The sequence below is a fragment of the Bos indicus genome, chromosome 25, assembly GCF_029378745.1.
Source record: "Bos indicus isolate NIAB-ARS_2022 breed Sahiwal x Tharparkar chromosome 25, NIAB-ARS_B.indTharparkar_mat_pri_1.0, whole genome shotgun sequence".
NCBI lineage: Eukaryota > Metazoa > Chordata > Mammalia > Artiodactyla > Bovidae > Bos > Bos indicus.
Window position 1 is genome coordinate 5,079,378 of NC_091784.1, and position 20,867 is coordinate 5,100,244.

At 50.9% G+C, this 20,867-nt stretch overlaps 1 protein-coding gene across 4 annotated transcripts in view; it reads left to right on the forward strand.

The window, feature by feature from the left end:
* Positions 1 to 20,867, forward strand: part of SEC14L5 (SEC14 like lipid binding 5) — a 39,984-nt gene that overhangs the window by 11,718 nt on the left and 7,399 nt on the right. For all 4 annotated transcript variants that reach the window (XR_011564005.1, XM_070779605.1, XM_070779604.1 and 1 more), the window contains exons 3-13: positions 3,926 to 4,075; positions 4,565 to 4,696; positions 5,668 to 5,796; positions 6,639 to 6,831; positions 12,779 to 12,891; positions 14,114 to 14,303; positions 16,083 to 16,171; positions 16,270 to 16,340; positions 17,909 to 18,080; positions 19,442 to 19,576; positions 20,587 to 20,721. Coding sequence is in view for 3 of the 4 variants with exons in the window: in XM_070779605.1 (XP_070635706.1) it covers positions 3,926 to 4,075; positions 4,565 to 4,696; positions 5,668 to 5,796; positions 6,639 to 6,831; positions 12,779 to 12,891; positions 14,114 to 14,303; positions 16,083 to 16,171; positions 16,270 to 16,340; positions 17,909 to 18,080; positions 19,442 to 19,576; positions 20,587 to 20,721 (1,509 nt within the window). In the remaining variant the exon portion in view is untranslated. The remainder of the gene's footprint in view (positions 1 to 3,925; positions 4,076 to 4,564; positions 4,697 to 5,667; positions 5,797 to 6,638; positions 6,832 to 12,778; positions 12,892 to 14,113; positions 14,304 to 16,082; positions 16,172 to 16,269; positions 16,341 to 17,908; positions 18,081 to 19,441; positions 19,577 to 20,586; positions 20,722 to 20,867) is intronic.

Here is a 20,867-nt window from a genome sequence, read left to right on the forward strand (position 1 = left end):
GCATTCAGGACTGGGGTCTGGGTCAGTGGGGCCTGCACTCTAGCCCCTCCACTTACCGGTCCTGTGATGTCAGAGTTGGGTCACTCTGCCTTCTCGAGCCTCAACTTGCTCATCTGTAAAATGGGGGGATACTGGTCTCCATCCCAACAGGATCTCGTGAGGACACAGTGGTGCAGTCAGCCCTCCGTAACTGTCACCATAACAGTGGTGTCCAACGCCAGTCTTCACAACCCCAGGGGATCTGCGGCTGACAGCCTCAGACTCTGGGGAACTGGCACTGGGATAGACTCCTTATTTCAGGGTCCTCTGCCTTCCCTAGGTTCTGGGGTCCCCCCAGTGCGTGGGGGTGGCACCATTGTTGAAACAGAAGTGCCTTCCCCCTCACAGTCAAGGGGAGTTGTGGCTAAGGGCATGTGTCCTGCTTGGATCAGCCCCTGTGTTATCTGGGGGCTCCAGACAGGGCTCTTCCAACTAGAGGTCTGTTAAGACAGGAAGTCAGTGACGCTTGGCCGGCCCGTGTGCACTGAGCTCACAGACTGTCGTTCCTCTCCCTGGTCCCCTTCCTTGGAGCTGTTTGGGCCATCGGCAAGTTTGCAACTCCTGGGCTGTTTCCCAACTGCTAAGCAAGAGGTTCCTGAGGGAGTAGGGGCTGGGCCAGCCGAGGATTCAAATCCAGGTTTACCATTTTGCACTGTGTGACCTTGGGTAAGTTACTTAGCCTCTCTGGGCTCCAGTTTCCTCATTTGTCAAACGAGGATGCCATTTAGAGGATTAAATGGAAGAAAGCACACAGCTGGAAGAGCAGAGCTGAGGCTCACTGTGAGCCTGAGAGGCGATCTAATGACATCCTTACCACCAGCCCATTTTACAGATGAGGAGACAGAGGCTCAGAGAGGGCAAATCACTTGCCCAACATCACCCAATGAGAAGGTAAAGAAGTGAAAGAAAGTGAAGTCGCTCAGTCGTGTCTGACTCTTTGAGATCCCATGGACTGTACCTACCAGGCTTCTCCATCCATGGAATTTTCCAGGCAAGAGTACTGGAGTGGGTTGCCATTCCCTTCTCCAGGGGATCTTCCCGACCCAGGGATCGAACCTGGGTCTTCTGCATTGCAGGCAGATGCTTTACCATCTGAGCCACCAGTGAAGCAGAAACCCAAACTGAGCCCGACCAGTTGTGACACATGCACTCCTTTCCCTCCATATAATTAAAAAAACAAAAGAGTCAGCACCCCTCTGCCCATCACAGAGGTGGGGCCGAGCCCAGTTCCTCTAGCACGCCCTGCTCAGAAGGGCCTGCGGGGGAGTTGTTTTCGGTTCTTGAAAACCTGTGCTATACCATTTGAGTCCTGTTGCCTGGAGAATAAAAATCCTGGGTGCCTACTATGTGCCAGGCTCTGCATGAGATACTCAATCTGGTCTGTGCCCAGTTTCCAGGTGATGAAACTGGCTTAGAGAAAAGACGGACCTGCCTCTCCTCTGGGAGAGGGTGGAGCTGGGCTTCAAACCAGGTGCTGGACCCCATGCCAAGTTCTACTTAAAGCAGCACCTTGCTTAGTGGAGAAATGCCTTCCTTTTTTGTTGCTGGTTAATTTTATTCTTTATTTATTTTTGGCCGCGCTGGGTCTTTGTTGCTGTGCGTGGGCTTTCTCCAGTTGTGGCAAGTGAGGGATACTCTCTAGTCGTGGCTTCTCTTGTGGAGCACAGGCTTTAGGCGCGGGCTCAGTAGTTGTGGTGCATGGGGCTTAGTTCCCCCACTGCCTGTGGGATCGCCCCGGACCAGGGATTGAACCCCCGTTCCCTGTATTGCAAGGCAGATTCTTTACCACTGGACCAGCAGGGAAGTCCAGAATGCCTTCCTCTGAGAGAGAGTTCAAGGTGGCCTGAGATGTGTAGCGGGGAGACCATTCTCAGGGGGCCTCCGTATCAGCCCTCTGAGTCCAGACCCCCAGGAACCCCACTGTGCATTCTTCCCCGAGGAGAATTAGTCTGACCCTGGTGTGTTTGCACAAAGCAACCGGCCTCTACACATGGAGGCAGCCCTGACCTCCTGACCGTGGTGGAGGATGCGCTAGGCTGGCCTCGTGGGACCTTGAGTGACTCCAAGCGTTACTTTCCTGCCCCTCCCCCGCCTCTGCCCTTCTGAGCGGGGTGGTGCCCCCTCCCCGTAGGGACGGGGAGGAGGTGTGTGTCCTCAGATGCCGGCACTATTTTTGGAGCTCACACCTATTTTTGGAGCTCACTTTGATCCTGATTCCGTGACATGTGACTGTGACAGGCTCTTGGAGCAAACCCTGCTTGAATACTGTCAGCCACCGATGCTGGCATGCCCCCACCCCCCACACCCGCCCCTGATTCCCGCTTTGGCTCTGACCCTGGCATTTCGGGGAACTGGCCTCTCATCCTCCAATCTGGAGACTCTTTATTTCTTTCACTTGCCTAACCGCCCTGGTTAGAACCCCCAGGAGAGGGCTACATGTGGGCATCCAAAGTAGGCATCCCTGCCTAGTTCCTGATCTTAGGGGAAGCTCAGTTGTGTCCGACTCTTTGTGACCCCATGCACTGCAGCACACCAGGCCTCTCTGTCCATCACCAACTCCTGGAGCTTGCTCAAACTCATGTCCATTGAGTCAGTGATGCCATCCAACCATCTCATCCTCTGTCGTCCCCTTCTCCTCCCGCCTTCAATCTTTCCCAGCATCAGGGTCTTTTCAAATGAGTCAGTTCTTTGCATCAGGTGGCCAAAGTATTGGAGTTTCAGCTTCAGCATCAGTCCTTCCAATGAATATTCAGGACTGATTTCCTTTAGGATGGACTGGTTGGATCTCCTTGCTGTCCAAGGGACTCTCAAGAGTCTTCTCCAACAGCACAGTTCAAACTGATCTTCAGGGAAAGTGTCAGTCTTTTCCCACTGAGCGTGCTGCTAGCTGGGGTTCTTGTATGTGCCCTTTATCAGGCTGGGCAAGTTCCCTTCTATTCCTACTTTGTTGAGTCTTGTTTGTTTTTTGAATCGTGAAGGAGTGTTGGTTTTGTCATCTTTTTGTTTCCCCCGCCAAAACATGCCTTCTTTAATGCCCCAAACTAGCCCACTTCGGAGGTCAAAAACGAAAATGTATGTCAACTGGAAAAAAACAATACCTGCAACCTAAAAGCTGAGGGTTAGGTTTTATTCTGTGGGAATGTTAGGACTGGAGTCCCAGGGATAGCATCTCAGATGACAGGGAGAGAGCTGACTCCCAGGAGGCAGGGGAGGAGCCAGGCTATATACAAGTCTGCAGCAAGGGGCAGGTAATCTGAATATTAAACTCTTACTCTTAATTTAAGAAAAGCTAAATCTCTCACATGGAGAAATTTAGCGATATTCTATGTATAGGAAGATAGAAGAGTCCGGGCTTGCTGAAATAATTTCTTTCATATGCATCTAGCTATCTGGGACCAATCCTGCTCTCTTTATTGTTCACATACAAATTCCTTGATCCCTTGTTTACGGTAAGAGATGGCCAGTGTGGAGGAAGGTCTCCTCTCCTCTCCCCAGCTGCTCAATGGGGAGGAAGTACTCAATGTCTTCCAGACAGCTGGCTTTGTTTCACCTGGGCTCAGATATTTGCATTTGGAAAAGGCTTGTTTCCCCCGTAGAGCTGTAGGACAGAAAATATTTCATTTCACACATAGAGTCAAAATGTGATTTGCCAAGTCAGCGCTCAGGCACGCTTGTGTCCCTGCTCCGGAACAGAGGTTAAGACCACGGTTGCGGTAATACGGTCAGTGGTCACCGCTCTTTCCCCAGGGGAGACGCCCTTCTCCTCTCTGGATGACGAGTCCTGGAACTGAGACAAGGGCCCAGCCAGGTTTGGGGGGAGGGAGGAGGTGTTCTGGCCGCCCCCGGCCCCCTTGGCACTCACCTGGCCCCCGCCCCTCCGCCCCAGGCCTACGAGAAGCGCTTCCCCACCTGCCCGCAGATCCCAGTCTTCCTGGGCAGCGAGGTCCTGCGCGAGTCCCGCAGCGCCGACGGCGCGGTGCACGTGGTGGAGCGGAGCTGCCGGCTGCGCGTGGAGGCCCCGCGGCTGCTGCGCAAGGTGGGCGCGGAGGGGGTCCCTGGAGAACCGGGGACCTCGCGGAGGAGGGGCCCGCACCGGGGTGGGGCGTGGCGGGCGGGGACCTGGGGGCGGGGTTCAGGCGTGGGGACACGCGTGTGTCGGTGCTTGGAGAGGGTCTGGACTGGGGCCCTCCCGGATCCAGGGGAGAGGAGGGCCGGGGGGCTGGGCTGAGACTGGATATTGTCCAGAGAACTAGGGCCAACAGGGAGTCCCAGGGTCCCGGAGGTGGGGGAAAGGGGTTGGAGTCAGGGCTCCGGGCTCCGGCGGGTGGGCTGGCGTCGGGCAGGGGACCAAAGGTCCACAAGTCCGGGGATCCCCGAATTCAGAGATCCAGGGATCCGGACTGGGCTGGTGGTCAGGGCGGGACCCCGGGGTTTCCCGGGTCTGGGGGTGACAGTCCTCGGGACTCGCGCCCCGAGCCCCCACCTCACGTCTAGCCTGCACACCCCTGCTGTCTCTTTCCTGCAGATCGCAGGCGTGGAGCACGTGGTCTTCGTGCAAAGAAACGTCTTGAACTGGAAGGAGAGGACGCTCTTCATTGAAGCGCACAACGAGACCTTCGCCAGCCGCGTGGTGGTCAAGGAGAACTGCAGCTACAGGGTGAGCCAGGGGCTGGCTGCAGGGATTGGATCCCCCACGCACCGGGCTGGGCCCTGAGGTCGGTGAAGTCCTGACGGCTCCGGCCCTCCCAGGGAGATATCAGAGAGGATGCAGGAGCTCCTGACACCTGCAGTTCACAGACACAGCTGAAATAAATACATACATTGTTAATATGTGGGGCTTCCCTGGTGGCTCAGATAGTAAAGAATCTGCCTGCAATGCGGGAGACCCAGGTTCCATCCCTGGGTGGGAAAGATCCCCTGGAGAAGGGAATGGCTTACCCATTCCAGCATTCTTGGAGAATTCCATGGACTAGTCCATGGGGTCACAGAGTCGGCATGTTTGAGTGACTAACACTTTCACAACAAATACATTTTAAAATATAGTATTTATGCATACTTTATGATATATTAAATATTAATTTAAATATATCACATATGTATACTTTGTTAAAAGTTTATTTTATTTTTAGTTGTGCTGGGTCTTTGTCACTGCACGTGAGTTTTCGCTAGTTGCGGCTAGCAGGGGTCGCTCTCTAGTGTCCAGGCTTCTCCCTGCAGTGGCTTCTCTTGTTAAAGGGCATAAGCTCTAGGGTCCATGGGCTCAGTAGTCGTGGTGCACAGGCTTCATTGCCCAATGGTGAGTAAAATCCTCCTGGACCAGGGATCGAACCCGTGTCCCCTGCATTGGCAGGTGGATTCCCAGCCACTGGACCACCAGGAAGCCCATCATTGTGTATGTATAATTTTTAAGGGACTGGAACTTTGGACTCACTTTCTTGGTCCTTCCTGAAAAGGCCGTCTTCTCTGAGGTTTAGACCTTGCGTTGTTCTCTGGACAGAGCCCCCTGGTACTGCTGTGACATGCTGCCCACTGTGTGCTCTGCCCGGGTCCAGGTCACCAAGAGAGCCCCCCGAGAGGGCATGTCATCCCCCACACTGAGACTGTTGCCGCCCCTGCCTGGCTTTTCAGGTCCACCCTGAGAATGAAGACTGGACGTGCTTTGAGCAGTCTGCCTCACTCGACATCCGGTCCTTCTTTGGCTTTGAAAGTGCCTTGGAGAAGATCGCCATGAGGCAGTACACGGCCAATGTCAAGAGGGTAAAAAGCGGGTTCCTTCGGTCATGGGGAGGAAGGTGCACAGACCTTGAAGCCTGCAGACTCTGATCTGCGACCCCGAGACCCTTAACCTTCCTCAACCTCAGTCTCCTCATATGTACAATGGGTATTCTAATCAAGTCATATCATGTGAGATGATGCATGGAAAGCATCTGGTCCAGGATGGGGACTTTGTTGCGGTGCTTGGTTTAAAGATCTCAGACCATCACTGAGTAGAGACTTGTTAGAGGTGAAACAGGTGAACTTCATTTTAATTAAGTTATGTTTCTATCCATGTTTTTAATATAAAATTTGTTCAATTGCTAAGTCGTGTCCAACTTATTGTAACCCCATGGACTGCAATACACCAGGCTTCTCTGTCTTCCACTATCTCCTGGAGTTTGCTCATATTCATGAATCAGTGATGCTATCTAACCATCACATCCTCTGCCACCCCCTTCTCCTCCTGCCCTCAGTCTATCTCAGCATCAAGTCTTTTCCAGTGAGTTGGCTCTTAGCATCAGGTAGCCAAAGAAACATTTATATTATTTTATAATATTTTATTACAATATTTTATAATATATTTATAAATATATAATATTTAACATATACTTTAAAATATAAAATATACAAATACTTGTGGGCTATTTCACTTTCTTTGTTTGGGTTTAAGTCTTTGAAATCAGTGTGTATTTAGCGCACCCAGCACTTCTCCACTTGGATCTGCTGATTCCAACTGCCCTGTAGCCACGTGTTGGGCTGGGTAGGAGCCAGTGACGGGTGACTCCCGTGATGGCTGACTCCCTGGCCGGCCTCTGCAGTACCGATATGTCTCTGGCTTCCAGGGAAAGGAGGTGATCGAGCATTACCTGAATGAGCTCATCTCCCAGGGCACCTCTCACATTCCCCGGTGGACGCCTGCCCTCGCCCGAGAAGAGGACGCCCCCTCCCAGGCCAGGCAGAGGGAACCCGACTCACTGGAGGTCTGTGGGCCCAGCAATGCCCAGGACCTGGCTCCCGAGTCAGTCAGTACTGATGGTAGGTCTCAGGCAGCGGCCAGGTCTGCCCTGGGGGGGCACAGTGGGCCTGCTTATTCCTGGGAGGGGCTGGGTGGGGAGGGTGGCCAGGGGTCCTCCTTGGGTCAGGCTAAGCTTCCTCCCTCCCTCAACTGCTGTACCCTCTCTCTGCTCCAGCCCAAGAGCCAGGACTGGCTCGTTCCTCCATCAGGAATGGGCTGATCCTCCCTTTCCTCAGGTTTTATTAGCATTCTAAATTAAATGAGGAATGCATGATTGTGGTAGAGAAGAATTCAAACTGCTCAGATGTGAAGTAGGAAGTAAGACTCCTTTCCTCTCTGTGGAAAGTTTTCCTGAAGCTATCTAGGCACATATACATACATAATACACACACACACACACACACACACACACGCGCGCGCGCGCGCGCGCACACACACTTTTTAGACTCATACACACGTGGAACTTACATTGATCAAATGAGAGCATATATACATTCCATTTGATAATTTGCTTTTTTAAAAAATTTACTAATGTTGCTGGAACTTTTTCTATCAGTGCATGTATCTTGGTATTTGCAGTATTTTGTGGCGTGGTTGCACCATAATTTGTTAACAAACATTGTTTATTATTTTAATTAGTTTATTTAGCTAGTCTTGTATTGATGGGCATGTAGATTGTTTCCATTCCTTTTTATTTTAAAATTTTGTTTTTATTTGCACACCACCCCCCGCCCCCGACCACACCCTGGAAACGGGCAGCATGTATTCCCGACCAGGGATTGAACCCATGCATGAAGTCTTTTTATTTGATTTATTTGTTTTGGCTGTGCTGGGTCTTCGTCGCTGCCTGGGCTTTTCTCTAGTTGTAGCAAGTGGGGGCTACTCTCTGGCTGCGGTGCACGGGCTTCTCACTGCAGTGGCTTCTCTCGTTGTGGAGCACAGGCTCCAGAGAGCAGGCTCAGTAGTTGTGGCCTATGGACTCAGTTGCTTCGAGACATGTGGGATCTGTCCAGCCTGGGGATCGAACCTGTATCTTCTGCATCAGCAGGCGACTCTTTCTTTTTTTTTTTTAATTAATTAATTTTAATTGGAGGCTAATTACTTCACAATATTGTAGTGATTTTTGCCATTCATTGACGTGAATCAGCCATGGGTGTACATGTGTTCCCCATCCTGAACCCCTCTCCCACATCCCTCCCCATCCCATCCCTCAGGGTCGTCCCAGCCCTGAGCACCCTGTCTCATGTATCAAACCTGGACTGGAGATCTATTTCCCATCAGTTCAGTTCAGTTCAGTTCAGTTCAGTCGCTCAGTCATGTCCGACTGCTTGCGACCCCATGAATCGCAGCACGCCAGGCCTCCCTGTCCATCACCAACTCCTGGAGTTCACTCAAGCTCACGTCCATCAAGTTGGTGATGCCATCCAGCCATCTCATCCTCTGTCGTCCTCTTCTCCTCCTGCCCCCAATCCCTCCCAGCATCAGAGTCTTTTCCAATGAGTCAGCTCTTCGCATGAGGTGGCCAAAGTACTGGAGTTTCAGCTTTAGCATCATTCCTTCCAAAGAAATCCCAGGGCTGATCTTCAGAATGGACTGGTTGGATCTCCTTGCAGTCCAAGGGACTCTCAAGAGTCTTCTCCAACACCACAGTTCAAAAGCATCAGTTCTTCGGCGCTCAGCCTTCTTCACAGTCCAACTCTCACATCCATACATGACCACAGGAAAAACCATAGCCTTGACTAGACAAATCTTTGTTGGCAAAGTAATGTCTCTGCTTTTAAATATGCTATCTAGGTTGGTCATAACTTTCCTTCCAAGGAGTAAGTGTCTTTTAATTTAATGGCTGCAATCACCATCTGCAGTGATTTTGGAGCCCCCCAAAATAAAATCTGACACTGTTTCCACTGTTTCCCCATCTATTTCCCATGAAGTGATGGGACCGGATGCCATGATCTTCTCTCAAATCATCCCACCCTCGCCTTCTCCCACAGAGTCCAAAAGTCTGTTCTTTACATCTGTGTCTCTTTTGCTGTTTCACATATAGGGTCATCATTACCATCTTCCTAAATTCCATATATATGCGTTAGTATACTGTATTGGCGGAGAAGGCAATGGCAACCCACTCCAGTACTCTTGCCTGGAAAATCCCATGGATGGAGGAGCCTGGTAGGCTGCAGTTCATGGGGTTGCTAGGAGTTGGACATGACTGAGTGACTTTACTTTCACTTTTCACTTTCATACATTGGAGAAGGAAATGGCAACCCACTCCAGTGTTCTTGCCTGGAGAATCCCAGGGACAGGGGAGCCTGGTGAGCTGCCGTCTATGGGGTTGCACAGAATCGGACATGACTGAAGTGACTTAGCAGCAGCTTAGCAGCATACTGTATTGGTGTTTTTCTTTCTGACTTACTTCACTCTGTATAATAGGCTCCAGTTTCATCCACCTCATTAGAACTGATTCAAATGCATCCTTTTTAATAGCTGAGTAATACTCCATTGTATATATGTACCACAGTTTTCTTATCCATTCATCTGCTGATGGACACCTAGGTTGCTTCCATGTCCTGGCTATTATAAACAGTGCTGTGATGAACATTGGGGTACACGTGTCTCTTTCCCTTCTGGTTTCCTTGGTGTGTATGCCCAGAAGTGGGATTGCTGGGTCGTATGGCAGTTCTATTTCCAGTTTTTTAAGGAATCTCCACGCTGTTCTCTATAGTGACTGTACTAGTTTGCATTCCCGGCAACAGTGTAAGAGGTTTCCCTTTTCTCCACACCCTCTCCAGCATTTATTGCTTGTAAACTTTTTGATAGCAGCCATTCTGACTGGCGTGAGATGGTACCTCATTGTGGTTTTGATTTGCATTTCTCTGATAATAAGTGATGTTGAGCATCTTTTCATGTGTTTGTTAGCCATCTGTATGTCTTCTTTGGAGAAATGTCTGTTTAGTTCTTTGGCCCATTTTTTTGATTGGGTCATTTATTTTTCTGAAATTGAGCTGCAGGAGCTGCTTGTATATTTTTGAGATTAATTCTTTGTCAGTTGCTTCGTTTGCTATTATTTTCTCCCATTCTGAAGGCTGTCTTTTCACCTTGTTTATAGTTCCCTTCATTGTGCAAAAGCTCTTAGGTTTAATTAGGTCCCACTTGCTAATTTTCACTTTTATTTCCATTGATTCTTTGAACCTCTGAGCTACCAGGGAAGCCCCAAGCACAGAGTCGTAACTGAACTGCCAGGGAAGTCCCTCCATTCTCTTTTTAAATACAAATAATGTGGTACCTCTTTGTGCTTAAGGTTTTAAAAAAATATTTAAAAAATATTTGCATGAAGCATGTATAATTTTAAAAGTTGATTTGCTGAGTCAAATGTTATAGGCAACTAAAATTTTTGTAGATTTACCAATTAGGCCTGTAAGAGGTTGTACTAATCAATGTTTCCACCAAAAATGAGTAGCTGTATCTATTCCTGACTTCACTCCAGCTACCCCAAGACTATTAGTAAATATTTTAAACTTCTGAAAGGCGAAGGCTGACCACTGGTGAATTAGTGACCAGTTCTTTATGAGTGAGGTCAAGTTTTATTTTTTCATGTTTGGTGACTATTTTTTCTTTCCTTTCTTCTTTTATTTTTGTGTGTGAATTCCTTTTTTTTTTTTTGGTCCTATATCCATTTTCCTATTTTCTCATCAATTTCTTATTGCTTTGTGAAAATTCTTTGCATGTTAAGGCAATTAGTCCTTTGTCATATTTCTGACTTTTATTGATCTGGGAAATGTTCACAATAATTTGTTAAAGGAAAATACCTGGGACACAAAATTGCACATGGCCCATGAATCCAGTTTTAACCGTATGCCCTAATGCTCACAATGATTCTTTTCTCTTTGGGGCCATTGAAGTGTAAGGGTTTGCCTGATGCAGAGATATACCATGTAACCAAAAATACATCTAGGGGGCTGTGTTTAGGGACAACAAAATTCGTTCATTCAACCAGTATTTATTCTGCACCAGCTGTGTGCCCTAGCTGGCTGCTGCTGTACGTGTGCTTTTAAAATATTAAAAAAAAATTTATACAATACCTGCACTTCTTCTGCCCTTTCCTGTGTATACTCTGCAGGTCATGCCCCGTGTGCTCCCCCTTTTGCACCAGGCCTCCCCTTCCTTCTCTGCCTGTGCTGTCCACCAGCAGAGCTGGTTCTCAGGATGGCTGGTGGGAGGCAGGGTCCTGCCCCTTCCACGATCTCTACCAGTGGGGCTTTGTGCTCGGGAGAAAGGGCCTCACATCTTCTTGGAGGCCGGAAGGAAGCTGCTATCTCCTGCCTCCCTCGTGTTTCCGCCCTCATCCCCCCCTTGCCCTCTCCCCATCAGCAGCATCTCCACTTCTGACCACCCTGAGGGGTTGCAGAGTCTGGGTGGTTCCCCTCGCAGCATCCGTTTACCCAGGTGCCTACTGGCACCGTTGTCATGAGCACCAGCCCTGAGCTCTTTTTGTTCTGGGGGAAATGCTGGGTCCTGTTGCTGGGGGTGCAGTCATTCCGTTTGTTTTCTGATTGCGCCCTCCACACGTGGAGAAAGGGCTGTGCCCATGGAGCCGGCTCTTTGTGGACCATCTCCACCAAGTGCTGAGGGTCTAAGATGCCCATGTGCCTCACCATGCCAGCATCTGCCACCCCAGCAGTTAAGAGCAGATAACAGTGGGACTTCCCTGGTGGTCCAGTGGTTAAGAATCTGCCTTCCTGTGCAGGGGACATGGGTTCCATCCCTGTTCGGGGAACTAAGATCCCACATGAAGGTGAAAGTTGCTCAGTTATGTCTGACTCTTTGCAGCCTCATGGACTGTAGCCCGCCGGGCTCCTCTGTCTGTGGAATTTTCCAGACAAGAATACTGAAGTGGCATAGCTGTTCCCTTCTCCAGGGGATCTTCCCAACCCTGGGGATGAACCCAGGTCTCCTGCATTGCAGGCAGAATCTTTACCAGCTGAGCTACCAGGGAGGCCCAATATCCCACATGATATGGCCTAAATAAAATAAATACAAAAATAAATATTATAGTTCACATGTTAACCTCTAATTTCCAGTCCATCCGTCTTCCTCCCTCTCTCCTCCTTGGCAACCATAAGTCTGTTCTCTATGTCTCTGTTTTGTAGATAGGTTAATTTGTACCATATTTTAGATTCCACATATAAGTGATACCGTATTTTATTTGTATTTTTTTTTTTTACTAGAGTGGGTTACCATAATCCTCCTCCAGGGGATACCCCTGACACAGGGATCGAATCCTTGTCTCCTGAAGCTCCTGCATTGCAAGTGATTCTTTACCACTGAGCCACTGGGGAAGCCCTTGTCTTTCTCTTTCTGACTTATTTCACTTCGTATGATATTGTGTAGTTGCATCCCTGTTGCTGTAAATGGTATTATTTTGTTCCTTTTTGCGGCTGAGTAATACTCCATTGTATATATGTACCACATCTTCTTTATCCATTCATCTTGTCGATGGACATTTAGGTTTGTTTCCATGTCTTGGCTGTTGTGGATAGTGCTGCAGTGAACGCTGGGGTGCATGTATCTTCTTGCATTAGAGTTCTGTCTGTGTGTATGCCCAGAAACGGTGTTGCTGGATCATATGGTGAGTCTACGTTGAGTCTCCTGAGGAACCTCCACACTGTTTTCCATAGTGGCAGCACCAACTGACATTCCCAGAGGGAGGAATGATCTTGATTTCCGAGAGTCAAAGGGGCATCTCACTCACCACGGTGAGATCCAGGCATGCCCTGGCCTGAGTTTTCAGATTGCCTTGCAAATGGGTTGCCAACTCTAGAAGATCTGAAGACCAGCCGCTCTTTGGTGAAAGGACTGCCCTACACGTGGAGCGACATTTCAGAATTGAACTCTGCCAGTGAGGCGAGGGCTCCAGAAAGGGTAGACAGTGCAGTGTCTCCTGCTTGTCCTGAACCCCCTCTTCTCCTCCAGGGGACAAGCTGGATGCGGACTACATTGACAGGTGCCTGGGCCATCTCACGCCCATGCAGGAGAGCTGCCTGGTCCAGCTGAGACGCTGGCTGCAGGAGACCCACAAAGGCAAGGTGGGTGGGGGCCGGGGCTGCAGCCCCTCAGCCTCGGGCACCGGGTGATGGGCCAGGTACGCAAGGCTGGGTGATTAGCAACGCTGGACACTTCTCTCTCATCTTCTTTTTATTACATCCCGTCTCGTGCGTTCTGTGCAGAGCACCGACAGCAGTGTTTCCCAGTCTCGGCACAGTTGACATTTGAGGCTGGGCAGCTCTCTCTGGGGGGCTGTCCTGTGTACATAGGGTGTCGAGCAGCATTCCCGGCCCCCGCCCACCAGAGGACAGGGGCTCTTCTCCCCGGGTTGTTACATAGGGTGTCGAGCAGCATTCCTGGCCCCCGCCCACCAGAGGACAGGGGCTCTTCTCCCCAGGTTGTGGAAATGAAAAGTGGCTCCGGACCTTACCAGTGTCCCCTGGGGAGCCCAGTCACTGCTCTGTAGCCCTACATTTACAAAACATGCATACTGTTCTTTTCTAAGAGATTTATATTTTTTTAATTTACCATCTTAACTGTTTGTTTTAAAATTTTATTTTTGGCTGTGCTGGATCTTTGTTGCTGCGTGGGCTTTTCTCTAGTTGAGGCGAGCAGGGGCTACTCTCTAGCTGCAATGCGTGGGCCTCTCATTGTGGTGGCTGCTCTTGCTGCGGAGCACGGGCTCTAGGGCATGTGGACTTCAGTAGTTTGGGCTCATGGGCTCAGTAGTTGCGGCTCCTGGGCTCTGGAGCACAGGCTCAGTAGTTGTGGCACACTGGCTCAGTTGCTCCGTGTCACGTGAGATCTCCCCGGGCCGGGGATTGAACCCATGTCTCCTGCACTGGTAGGTGAATTCTTCACCACTGAGCCACCAGGGAAGCCCCCCTGCCCCCCAAGAGATTTAGTGACTTGGGAGGGTTGATTTTTGACTGCACATGAACTTTGCCTTTAGACTCTAAGCCTCCAACATCATGGTCCACCATGTAGATCCTGACGTTCAGCTCTGTTGAATAAGAGCTTCCAGCTTCGTTATGAGTTGCTTGCCCTTCCTCCCCTCCCCCTACTAGGCAGGCCGACAAGGGAATTACTTTAGTGTTGGGTTGGGATATAACCTGTCTGCTGTTTCCTCATCTGTGAAATGGGCACAACATTAGTGCACATGTGCTTGCGTACACACACACACACACACACAACCAAATTACAAGTGACAATCTCAGTTTAGGGAATACCTTGCTAAGGGCTTTCTCCTCCTTCTTCCCTCAGATCCCCAAAGATGAACACATCCTTCGCTTCCTCCGGGCCCGAGACTTCCACCTGGACCGGGCCCGCGAGATGCTGTGTCAGTCCTTGAGCTGGCGGAAGCAGCACCAGGTGGACCTCCTCCTAGAGACCTGGCGACCCCCCGCCCTCCTGGAGGAGTTCTACGCTGGAGGCTGGCACTACCAGGACATAGGTACATGCGTGACGGGGAGGGCACACTGGGGTCACCACTGAATGTGCTCTGAATGCCCCTCTTCCTTTAGCAGCTTGTTATTTTTCCTTTTGGTTCTTCTGGGCATCTGGAGATGCCTTTGAGATGACAGCTGATGTGAAGGCGGAGCTGGGGTAGACATATGGGCTTGAGGTGAGACAGTTCTCCCAGGGGCAGGGTCAGCCCATCATTGCTTATTGTCTGCAGAATACTGTATTAGTGTCCTGGGGCTGCCATACCAAATGACCTCAAACTGGGTGGCTGAAAGCAACGGAAATCCATCCTCTCATAGTTCTGGGGGCAAGAAGTCTAAAAGCAAGGTGTGTGGTCCCTCTGAAAGCTCTAGGGAAGGATCCTTCCTGCCTCTTCTGGCTTCTGGTGGCTCCAGGTGTTCCTTGGCTTGGGGCCACATTCCCCTCCCCCCAGGTCTCTGCCTCTGTCTTCACCACCCTTCCCCCACTCAGTATCTCTCTGTTCTCTCTGCTGGGCCCAAGCTGATCCAGCATGGCTTCATCTTGAGATCCTTAACTAGTCATGTCAGCAAAGAACCTATTTCCACACAAGGACACATCCCGAGGTTGTGGATGGACATGAATTTGGGGGCAACCCACTACAAATATCATCTCTGGGTTTTTCAAAGTGAAAGTGCCATTGAAGCCAGCACCGGTTACACTTTTCAATGTCCTTGTTCAAAATTAAAATGTTAAAAATTCATATGTATTGATCAAGGCAAGTGCTCGAGTCTCCCGAAAAACCGGTTGGCACATTTGCTTTCAATATATAGTCGATCTTTGTTCTTCATGGATTCTGTATTTGTGAATTTGTCTGCTCATTAAAATTGACTTTTAACCCACAGATCAATGCTCAAGGTGCTTTCACTGTCCTTCATGGACAGAGTGACCAAAAGTGGGCGTCCCTTCCCACCTGAGGCCAAAGAGTGTCCTCCTGTCTCCCTGCCTCAGCCCCTACTATAAATGAGTCTCCTTTCTGCAGTCTATTTAGTGCCATTACTTTTTTGTGTGTTTTTGCATTTTGTGCTTTATGTGTGTGTTGATTTTAAGTCATGGGAAAGTGCTACGCTCCTAAGTGCAAGAAGGCTGTGATGTGCCTTATGGAGAAAATTCATGTTTGATAAGCTCCTTTCAGGCAGAGTTACTAATGAATCAACAACATAAATTAAACAAGATGTCCTCAAATAGAAACACATGCAAAACAAAGTTAATACTGGTCGGCTGACAAAAATGTCATGGCCAGAGGCTGGCAGGAACTTAACCTCCTGTCTCCCCCACCTTAGAAGTGGTTCTGTGTTTCCTGATTCAGTATTCGAGGTGATTTTATAGAAATTAACTACTGCAAATAATAAGAATTGATTGTATGTATATAATATGTATAAAGTATTAAACTTAATATATATATACAATATATATAGTATGTTATATATGGGCTTCCCTGGTGGCACAGAAGGACGGTAAAGAATCTGCCTGCAATGCAGGAGATCTGGGTTCGGTCCCTGGCTTGGGAACATCCCCTGGAGAAGGGAGTGGCTACCCACTCCATTTTTATGGCCTGGAGAATTCCATGGACAGAGGAGCCTGGGGGCTACAGTCCATGGGGTAGTAAAGAGTCGGACACGACTGAGCGACTTTCATAATATACATCGTGTGTTATGAGCGACTGACCATGCACATAGAGCATAATGTGTCCTAAGCATTATGTAATTCTGTCTCCGGTTGTTCCCCTCCTCCCTCCCCCACCTCAAAGATGGCCGCCCACTGTACATCCTTCGTCTGGGCCACATGGACACCAAGGGCTTGATGAAGGCCGTGGGGGAGGAGGTCCTGCTGCGGCATGTGAGTCGGGGTCCCCGCTCCCAGGAGCCCCCACCCCGGGGTTACCCGTGGCCGGAGCAGCCAAGAGAACGTTTGCCAGCCCCTTCTCTGCCTTCTAGATTCTTTCCGTCAACGAGGAAGGACAGAAGCGGTGTGAAGGGAACACGAAACAGTTTGGCCGTCCCATCAGGCAAGAACCCAGGCTAGGGGGGCGGGGGCACTCCCCCCTAAATAGTAAAAACAGCCAAGGTTCACTGGGCATGGATGCCAGGCCGGGCAGCCTGCTAGACGCTTCATAGAGATGCCCTCCTCTAATTCTTACAGCGACCCTAATGAGGCAAGTTGTCCTTGTTCTTTACGGAGGGGGAAACCGAGGCTGAGAGTGGTGACGTCATCCAAGGCTGCTGAGTGGGGGAGGGGCGGAGCTGGGGTTGGAACTTGGTCCCGGCTGGCTCTGGCTCATGGGTTTTCTGCCTGTGCCACGCAGCCTCCTGGACTTGGCTTTTTGAGATGGGCTCTCCCACCCCCAAGATCCACCCTGGCTGTCTCCCAGGCATGTGAACTTCGCAGGTGTCAGGGCTCATCCATTGACCCACTGCCCCCTCTGGCTGCCCCAAACTCTCCTATTCCTGAGTGGAGTTTCCCACACCAGTCCTCACAGGGGTGTTACCCGCAAAGGCACTTAACCTTTCTGAGCTGGGGCTTCCTCTTCTGTAAACACTTCCAAGGGTTTCCTTGCATGCATGCTAAATCGCCTCTGTCAAGTCCAACTCTTCGTGACTCCATGGACTGTAGCCCACCAGGCTCCTCTGTCCGTGGAATTTTCCAGGCAAGAATACTGGAGTGGGTTGCCATGCCCTCCTCCAGGGGATTTTCCCAACCCAGGGATCGAACCCATGTCTGTTGCGTCTCCTGCATTGGTACTTTACTACTAGTGCCACCTGGGAGGCCCTAGGGTTTCCTTATGGCTTATCAAAAAGAATGACTTAAGAGGGGATACATACCAGGGATTCCCTCATAGCTAGTCAGTAAAGAATCTGCCTGCAATGTGGGAGACCCAGGATTGATTTCTGGGTGGGAAAGATCCCCTGGAAAAGGAAACGGCAACCCATTCCAGTATTCTTGCCTGGAGAATGCCATGGACAGAGGAGCCTGGCGGGCTACAGTCCATAGGGCATAAGAGTTGGACACGACTGAGCAACTAAACCAGCACCAGCACCAGAGGTGATACAGCTTCCCTGGTGGCTCAGACCGTGAAGAAACTGCCTGTAATTCGGGAGACGTGGGTTTGATCCCTGGGTTGGGAAGATCCCCTGGAGGAGGGCATGGCAACCCACTCCAGTTTTCTTGTCTGGAGAATCCCATGGACAGAGGAACCTGGTGGGTGACAGTCCATGGGGTCGCAAAGAGTAGGACAGGACTGAAGCGACTTAGCACGCAGGCACCTCTTTTCAACAGTTATTAGTAACACACTGCTGACGTCCTGATGAGGACTCTGCCCCATCACTCAGCTCTCAGGCACTTGAATCTGGGCACTCTGGCCTTGGTGTGTGCGCTGAGAACCCCCATGCCATGTGGCCTCCCCATGGGGGGAGGGTACACGAGACTGTCCTGCGGTCCCTGCCCCAGCAGCTGCCTCACTGAGACTCTCTGTCTGTCCCTGTCTGTGGGCCCCTGGGTCCCCGTGGATGTTGCTGGGGGCTCTGAGGGGTGGGGGTGGCAGAATGAGGTGGAGTGAGGCGGGCATCTCTGCCGCAGCTCCTGGACCTGCCTGGTGGACCTGGAGGGTCTCAGCCTGCGGCACCTGTGGCGGCCAGGGGTGAAGGCCCTGCTGCGCATGATCGAGGTGGTGGAGGGCAATTACCCCGAGACCCTGGGCCGGCTGCTCATCGTGCGAGCCCCCCGCGTCTTCCCCGTGCTCTGGACGCTGGTGAGAAAGAGCAAGGAGCCTGAGATGGGAGAGGGTCCCTCTGGGATCTGCTTGTCCGATGATCCTGTATCAGTTCTCAGTAACGGCTTGACTGAGGTTTAATTCATTTCCCATAAAGTTCACCCCTTCTGGGACTGCCCTGGTGGCCTAGTGGTTAGGGTCCTGGGCTTTCATCGACGTGGCCCGGGTTCAATCCCTGGTCGGGGAACTGAGATTCCGCAAACCCCTGGTCAGAATCAGGACTCCCAGCTGGCTCCGGTGGGGGTGTGACCCACTCTCAGGAGGGTGGGCAGGATGGAGTGGCCCCAGGGGCTGGCCACTGCTGCAGGCCCTGACCACCCCAGGGCTGGACAGATAAGAGGAAGGGATGTCCTTGTTACGAGAGCCCTGTGAGAGCTGGCACAGATGAGGGGGGTGCTTCCAGGGGCACTGGAGCAGGGAGGGAGCGGGGAAAGCAGTACCCACCTCCCAGTGCCTACACCACGCCCTCACTGGCCACAGCAGATGACAGTCAGCTTGTTGAGGCCCACAGGGACCACCTCCTGGGGTGGGGTCTGAAGAAGTGTGACCCACCCAAAGTGGAATTTCTTGCCCCCCATTAATCTCCTGCCTGCGACATTGGCCTGTGCTCTGCTCTGCCAATTGCCTGGTTACCCACCTCCCTCCTCCCTCCCTCCCTTCCCCAACTGTTCACTGAGTCAGACACCACCCCAGAACTGGGATGGCATGAAAAACCAGACTGACACGCAGCTTAGAGTTCAGTATTGAAATACGTTCCATCCGGGATAAACAAAACATGTTATCCACACAATAGAATATTATTCTGCCATGAAAAGGGAGTTCTGGTTCACACTACAACATGGATGAGCCTTGAAAATGTGAGGCTCAGTGAAAGAAGCCAACCACAGAAGGCCACACATTGCGGCATTCCCTTTCTGTGAAATGTTCAGAACAGGCAAATCATAGACATGGGAAGCATATTGGTGGTTTCCAGGGGCTGAAGGGGAAGGAGAGGGGAGTGACTGCTGGCAGATCTGGGGTTTCCTTTTGGGGGAGTGAAAATGTCTTAGAATTAGAGGTGATGGCTGCACAGCATAGTGGATGAACTGAATACCAGAGGATTGTTCACTTTAAAATGGTTAATTCTGGGATTTCCCTGATAGTCCAGTGGTTAGGACTTGGAGCCTCCACTGTAGCAGGTACAGGTTCGATCCCTGGTCGGGGAACTAGGATCCTGCAAGCCTTGCAGGGCGGCAAAAAAATAATAATAATAAAATAAAATAGTTAACTCTGTGTTCTGTAAATTACACCTCAATTAAAAAAAAAAATCTTTCCATCTTGCCTTATCTCCCCCATTTCAGATCAGCCCCTTCATCAACGAGAACACCAGACAGAAGTTCCTCATCTACAGTGGCAGCAATTACCAGGGCCCCGGAGGCCTTGTCGATTATCTGGACAAAGATGTGATTCCTGACTTCCTTGGGGGAGAGTGCCTGGTGAGGCCTCAGCGGACCATCTGCACCCATGGTGGGGATGGTCTGTGGCCTCAGGGAGACACGGCCACAGGCGGCAGGAGGCTGGGGGAGGGCAGACCCCTGTACGTGCTCTGAGCTGGGGAAGACCCTGCTGGCTCTTTGGAGGCAGAGCTGGTCTTAGAAGCTGCCCCTACGAGAGGTGACTCCTCTCTGAAGAAGGGACCTTATGCTGGTGCTTTCAAGAGCAAAGCTGAAGTTTCCCGGAAGCTCAGAGACCAGGCCAGTCAAGGGCTTACCCTTCTGAATCCCCATCCAGTAGGTTGCCAGGCAGAAGTTAGCATTTAGCTGCTGACTTTGCAGCCTCTACTGCAAGGGGAGGAGACTCAAATGTCCCAGCCGCCCGGACCCAGGAGCTAGTGTACCCAAAGGGATTTATTTATTCCCAACTTACAGCTACATGGCAAGGGATGATCAGGCAACAGGTTCCAGGGGAGGTGCCCCCAGACCCCTTTTATCATTTCCCCTGGGGGTGAGGCAGGGGGTGACCCTTATCTCATCTGATGCGGGAGGGCAGGTCCTTTCCCTTTTCCAGCAGAAATCTCAAACGGGACTTCCCTTGTGGTCCACTGGTTAATAATCTGCCTGCTAATGCAGAGGACATGGGTTTGATCCCTGATCTGGGAAGATTCCACAAGCCTCGGAGCAACTAAGCTTGAGCTCCGCAACAAGAGAAGCCACTGCAGCAAAGAGTAGCCCCTACTCGATGCAACTAGAGAAAACCCACACACAGCAACAAAGACCCAGTGCAGCCAAAAATAAATAAAATCTCAAAGAGCAATCCTGCATCAGGGTTAAAAAAAGAGAGAGAGAGAGACATTTCCTAGGAATTTTGCCAAGCTTGCCAGGTCTCTCCGATCGTCAGGCTCTGTATGCATGTTGTAAGTGTGGTTTCAGGGGTCACAGAGCGCCTTCCTCTGGGTCAGCCAGGCCTGGCTGGGCCCTGACTGTCACCCGGTGTCTTTGTCCCCCAGTGTAATGTCCCTGAAGGAGGACTGGTCCCCAAGTCCCTGTATCTGACGGAAGAGGATCAGGAGAATGAAGACCAGCTGTGGCAGTGGAGAGAGACATACCACTCGGCCAGCGTGCTCCGCGGGGCCCCCCACGAGGTGCTGGGGTCCTGGGCTGGGAGGGCCCGCTGGGTTGGGTGTCATCTTAGATCAGGGACCTTGAAGCAGAGACTGAGATGAGGGTTCTTGTGCCCATGACTTGTAGAGGATCAGCCTCAGGAGAAACCCTTAAGGAGGGCGGTGTG